The 5,880-nt window shown below is 56.5% G+C and overlaps 1 protein-coding gene across 1 annotated transcript in view; it reads left to right on the forward strand.

Moving 5' to 3' along the window:
- The window catches only part of PSD4 (pleckstrin and Sec7 domain containing 4), a 29,741-nt gene extending 24,843 nt beyond the window's left edge, over positions 1-4,898 (forward strand). Inside the window, exons 15-17 of the mRNA XM_045287126.1 lie at positions 967-1,111; positions 1,284-1,427; positions 3,186-4,898. Of these exons, the coding sequence (XP_045143061.1) occupies positions 967-1,111; positions 1,284-1,427; positions 3,186-3,443 (547 nt within the window). The 3' untranslated portion in view covers positions 3,444-4,898. The remainder of the gene's footprint in view (positions 1-966; positions 1,112-1,283; positions 1,428-3,185) is intronic.
- The last annotated feature ends 982 nt before the right edge of the window (positions 4,899-5,880 follow it).

Consider the following 5,880-nt stretch of genomic DNA (forward strand, 5'->3'; position numbering starts at 1 on the left):
TCTCCACTCCGCACTCCCCCCATCATTCACTATGGTAAGATTTTTTGTTCTGATGATGCCTTACACCCGATCCTTTCGACACCTCGTGATCACCTCGTGATCGCACAGGCTGGTGTGCTTCTTCCACGTGGGCTTTGTTGCTTCTGAGCTAGATGGCCGCTTGTTTACCTTCAAGCCTTTAAAGACCCCAGATGCTATACTTTTTGATAGCCGGGCACCATCAGCTTTCTTCGCCACATTTGCTTATGCATCCTTTTGCCCTTCAGCGATCGTATCAGGGAGGTGAGCACACAATGATATGATTCTTTATGGTTTGTAGTTCTTTATGGTTTCAAACTGCTGACCTTGCAGTTAGCAGCCCAATGTGTGACCACTGTGCCACCAGGACTCGACTCATGTTGCTAGGGGCCATCAAGTTGGTTCCCCCTCACGGGGGCCCTGTGTCCAATGAACAGAAACTCTTCTCCACCCTCACCAGTGTCACTGTGGTCGAGCCCACTGTTGCAGCCACAAGGCCCGTCCGTGTCTTTGAGGGTGGTCTTCTTTGGCACTGCCCCGCTCCTGTACCAGGCATGATGCCCTTCTCCAAGGGCTGACCCTTCCTGATGACACGTCCAGCAGATGTAAGATGATGCGTTGCCATCTTTGCTTCTAAGGAGCCTTCGGGCTGCACTTCTCCCAAGACAGACTTCCTCATTCTTCTGGCCCTCAATGGCATATGCGCTTCTCCCTTCTCCATTGCACCAGGGTTCATAAGGCGAGGAAGTCCTTATGAACAACCAATCCTCTGGCACTTCATATAAAATCTGTTGCCTTCCCGTGGGTCTGTCACCCGCTGCCTGGGGTAGAACTTCTAGATATGTGGTGTTGTGAGCTGACCTGGGTCCCCAGGGCCTGGGGTGGTGGTGGTAGGTAAGAGGACCTGCCATGTGGCTCCAGGGGTCCTAAGACTTCCTCTGTCCGCAGCACCGCCAAGGAGATGAGTTCCTGGATCGCACGCATCAACCTGGCCGCAGCCATACACTCGGCGCCACCCTTCCCTGCTGCAGTGGGCTCCCAGCGCCGATTCGTGCGGCCCATCCTCCCCATGGGCCCGGCCCAGAGCTCCCTGGTATGATCTCTAGGCATGGGCTTTAGGGGCGGGGATGTTGCACGCCTAGTTCCAGGGATAGTGGAGAGAGAATCAAGGGGAGAGAGCTGCTGGGCTGGCCTGACACCGGTGGGGCTGCCTGGACACGCTGGCCCTGGGCACAGCTGACCCCGCTGCTGCCTCTGGGTGCCAGGAGGAGCAGCATCGGTCCCACGAGAGCTGCCTGGACGCTGCCTCGGACGACCTGCTGGATCTGCAGAGAAACTTACCCGAGCGGCGGGGCCGCAGCCGCGAGCTGGAGGATTACCGTTTGCGGAAGGAGTACCTAGAGTACGAGGTGAGCGCCAACTCTCCCAGCCCTCAGCTCCTACCTGGCGGCGCAGCCCCTCCCGGCCCTCTCGTGGCCGCACTGGTCATTGCAGCCTTCACGTAGTCTGTCCTGGGGATGCTCCGAACTGGGTTAGAAGTGCTTGCAGGAGAACAAAAGCCTGGGGACCTGCAGGGGCTGTCTGTAGGCCTGCCTGCGTACATACATGCAGGCCCTAACGCCAGCGCGTGCATGCACGTGTACCCAACCACCCCTAGCTTGTCCCGGGGGGGCACAGAGCCGCCGTATGTCTGGAAAGGAACAGAGAGTACAAGGTACGATTTATTTTCCCCATTGTTTACTGGACTTGTCACTGGTCCTAAATAGAAAGACAAAAATCAGATCTGATCGGAATTATTCTCCACCATGTGATCACCGTCTGAGTAATTGAACAATCACGTTCCAGACTGGTGGGATGGGCACATCCCACCCTGGTTAAGAACGGGGTGGGCAGGCTGCTAACAGCAAGTTGGTGAGTTCGCAGGCCAGTGCTCTGCGGGAGAAGGACCCCAGCATGGGTGCCGTAAAGATTCCCATCCAGCTTATCCTATGGAGCAGTTCTGCTCTGAACCCCAAATCCATGTGACACATTGCATGGGCTGTCCCATTTAATGAGCTAAGAATTCCGGGCTTGCTCCTTATTATGTGAAGAAACTGAGGCACAGTGTAGTGTGATGGTCCCACCACGGGCCCAGGAACCACCCTAATAAATAAGTGTACACACGAGTATACATGCGGTCTTGGGAATTGGGGAATGCTTGTCCTATGATCTTGGCATCTCTCTGGCCAGGGTCAGTACCTTTTGCCCCTACCCCTTCCAAAAACAGGCCTGAGTGCCCGTCTGTCTTCACAGTGTGACTGGACTGGTGCTGTGTGGAGGGGGGTGGAGCTGGTGGGGCAGGAGGGCCAGGTGAGGTACCTGCCTTCTGAGGACAGAGTAGATCAGAAGCCATCAGTGGCAGAGACCAGAGAAGGGACCCTCATCATTGCTTCTCGGGGCTGGCTGCCCACCAGACCCTCTTGGGCCCCCTCCCTCCCTTCCTGGCTTGCCAGAAAGCACCTTACCTATGCCATTGTAGCCAGAAGAACCTGCTTCTGCCCTCAGAATTCCAACCTTTCCCAGCAGTGACGGCCATGACCTTTAGCAAGCCTAGGATCCTCCCTCCAGCCCATGCTTCTTCTTCACAAAGCAGGGACCAGCCTCAGTGGTTCGCGCCCAGCCTCAGTGGGCTGCGATGCATGTCCGGTGGCAGGGAAGTACCTTGCACATGGGGGTGGTGTCTCCGGGCTGCTAGGTAGTTACTAAGCTCCGGCCCAGATGCCTGAGGAGCGTGGAACAGACGCGGGTACTTTGAATCCCGGGCTGCAGATGCCAATTATTAAAATGCCATTCAGACTCCATTAGCGTTCAGTACAGCTGAAAGCTGTTTCTGTCTAGCGCCGCACAGATCTTGGGTCTAGTGGGCTGCGGTCCTCTTGGTGTGTCAGAGACGTATCCTGTTCCAGAGATGTTTGTTACAGGACTGGTGATTAGAACGGGGCTGGATCGAAGCACAGTACGCTAATCCATAGAGAGGACTGCAGTGTTATAATCGGCTAGCACTGGGCTCTGCAAAGGCTGGGTGCCCGGGCTCCATGGAGACACAGACACAGCGGTGGGCCCAGCCATCCTCCATCGCACTCGCCTAGAGACAGGCGCATGCTAAGGGTGAGGCCTGTGTGTTGCAGAAAACCCGCTATGAGACCTACGTGCAGCTTCTGGTAGCCCGTCTGCACTGTCCCACTGAGGACCTGGAGCCGTGGGAGGAGCAGCTGGGGAAGGAGGCCGGAGGCCCCCAGGAGCCCAAGCCCAGCCTGAAGAAGTCCCACTCGAGCCCCTCGCTGCACCAGGACGAGGCCCCCACCACGGCCAAGGTGAAGCGCAATATCTCGGAGCGCAGAACTTACCGGAAGATCATCCCCAAGCGGAACCGCAATCAGCTGTGAAGGGGCAGCACAGGCCCAAGCAGCGTCGCCTCTCAGACCCCGGCCGCTGCTCTGGTGTCCACAGGAGGGGCAACCTGAAGAAGCCTTATGGCAATGAGTTCATGCCTTGGGGTGAGGTGCCTCCCCCTTCCCAGCCAGGGTGGGGGCCGTGTGGGACGGCCACCCCTCATTCTCCCGGGGTCTTCTTTCCTAATACTGTTGGGCCCACTTTCCTTCAGAGTCTCTCCACACTCGGCCAGGCCCTAGTCTCTCCTGAGCAGGGATGAGCCCTTGACTCTGTTCCCAGAGGCCTTCGAGCTGCTGCTGCCCTCCTTAGACCGGATCCAGAGCTGCCCACTTCCCGGGCCTGGGGAGGAGCTCAGTCCTTGTTTGGGAATCGGCATCAGTAGACCCCTGGGTTTCTGGGAGATAGAAAGGAGCAGCAGAGGCCTCTGGGAAGTCACAGGAGGGGAGGTGGAGCCCTGGGCCCTGAGCATGGTCTTGCTTTAGGAATGAGGAGCCCTGCTGGAGGAGGGCCCAGGGGGGAAGCTGTCCAGCAGCCAAGAGGGCATTCTCTGGGCAGGGGCAGGGGCAGGGCCTGTGGCAAGCTCCCAACTCCAGGAGGCTGGCTCTGGGGCTTTATGTCTTAGTCTCCTGCCTCTATTACTTCGCCCCTCCCTCCATCAAATGATGGAGGGCCTGAACTCACGCTCCCAATTCTAACCCGCAGAGCAGAGCAGAGAGCTGGGAGTGAGGGCCGGAAGAGGTGGCGGGTTGGCAGAGCCCCGGGGCCCTGAGAACAAGGGGCCTTTGTTTCCTGGGAGCAGGGAAGGAGGTTATCTAGGTTCATGCTTCTAGGGAGGGTGGTCAAAGGGGGCAACAGTTGGGGGTAGGGTTAGGGTCCCCCCAGGCTGGAGCCACAGCTGAGGAGATTTGTGACGGTTGGAGTCGCGGGGAGGTTGGTCTAGGCAACCAGGTGAGGCCCAGGTCAGGCTTGGGATAGCCTGTGGTTCAGCTGGTCTGGGAAAACTCCACCATGCTCATCCCCCACCCCGCCCTGCCCTTGTCACAGACCACATCATCCTTAGAAGCACCACTCCTGTGAGGTACTAAGCCTCCCTCTCTGCTCCCTGCCTACCCCCTTGGCCAGCCCACAGGGGGGTTAGCTGCCCTCCCCTGAGAAGTCCCAGGGCACTGCCCTCTGGCTGTCACCCAGCTGGGCCTGTTGTCTGGGGGAGGTTCTGAGGCTCAAGGACCCGAGGCTCAGCCTGTGGGAAGGAGGCTGGGCCGGAGGGAGTAGCCACCATTGTCTCTGTTCAGCCAAGTGTGCGACCAGAGCCGCCTGCTGGCTGCTGCCCTGCCTGTCCAGCGTTCCTGGGCCCACCCCACCCCCTCCGACGCCTGTTACCCGGCCCTCAGCTGAAGCTGTGTCGGTCTGACTGGGCCATACACCCAATGGGTGCGCAATAAATGCAAGCCAACAAAACGGTGTGTGCAGGTGTGTGAGGAGCTGAGGGTGGGATTGCCGGGTCTACCTGGAGTGTGGGGGGCTGTTTCCCTTCTTCCCTGCGTGCCTATGGGTGCCTGCGTGTGCACAGGTGTGTCGGTGTGAATTCTACACACTGTGTGTGTCTGCAGGACTCGCAGTCTAGACTGTCAAAGCTGGAGGGGGTGTTGGCTTTGGCATCCTGAAGGGGATGAATGAAGGGGACGATCCTTCATGGGCCAGTACTGAGGGCAGCACTGTAGTCCTGCCCACGGGCTTCCAGCCGTCAGCCTACACATGCACTTCATGTTGGGAAGCAGGTTGAGAGGACGTGTGCCCCACACCCAGGACTTTTATTCAGTAGGTCTGCATTGGTGATGGATAGACATAAATGTATGTAATATAATAAACTGAAACTCACTGCCATCGGGTCAGTGCTGACTCATAGCGACCCCCTGTGGGTTTCTGAGTTACAGTTCCTCCTGTAACTGTTTACAGGAGTAGAGAAAGCCCTGTCTTTCTCTCCCTGAACTGCTGGTGGTTTCAAACTGCTGACCATGTAGATCACAGCCCAATGAGTAACCACCTCCAGGGCTCCTATATAATATAATATATAAATGTATAATACATAATATAACAGGTGATATATTATGTACAGTGTCTTATATAAAATATATAACATGTATTATACATAGTATTAAGAGAGAATTTTAAGCTCCCGGCGTAATTCTGATGTGGAGTGAGAGTAAGAGTGCTAACAGAGCCCAATGGTCTCATTTGAGGTGGAAACTTAGCATCAGATGGGCAGGGTTTTGTCAGTTCTGAACCTCAGAATGTAATGTTTTGAGTGCGTTCTTTACTTCAGTCGATATGCATCGGTGTGTCTAAAACCAGAAAAGGTTGAGGAGTGTTTGAGTGTGTGTGTGTGTGTGTGTGTGTGTGTGTGTGTGTGTCTAACGTCCCTTTGCTCCA

This window comes from Echinops telfairi, unplaced genomic scaffold, assembly GCF_000313985.2.
Source record: "Echinops telfairi isolate 266 unplaced genomic scaffold, ASM31398v2 ScPeMD7_11;HRSCAF=52, whole genome shotgun sequence".
Classification (NCBI taxonomy): Eukaryota; Metazoa; Chordata; class Mammalia; order Afrosoricida; family Tenrecidae; genus Echinops; species Echinops telfairi.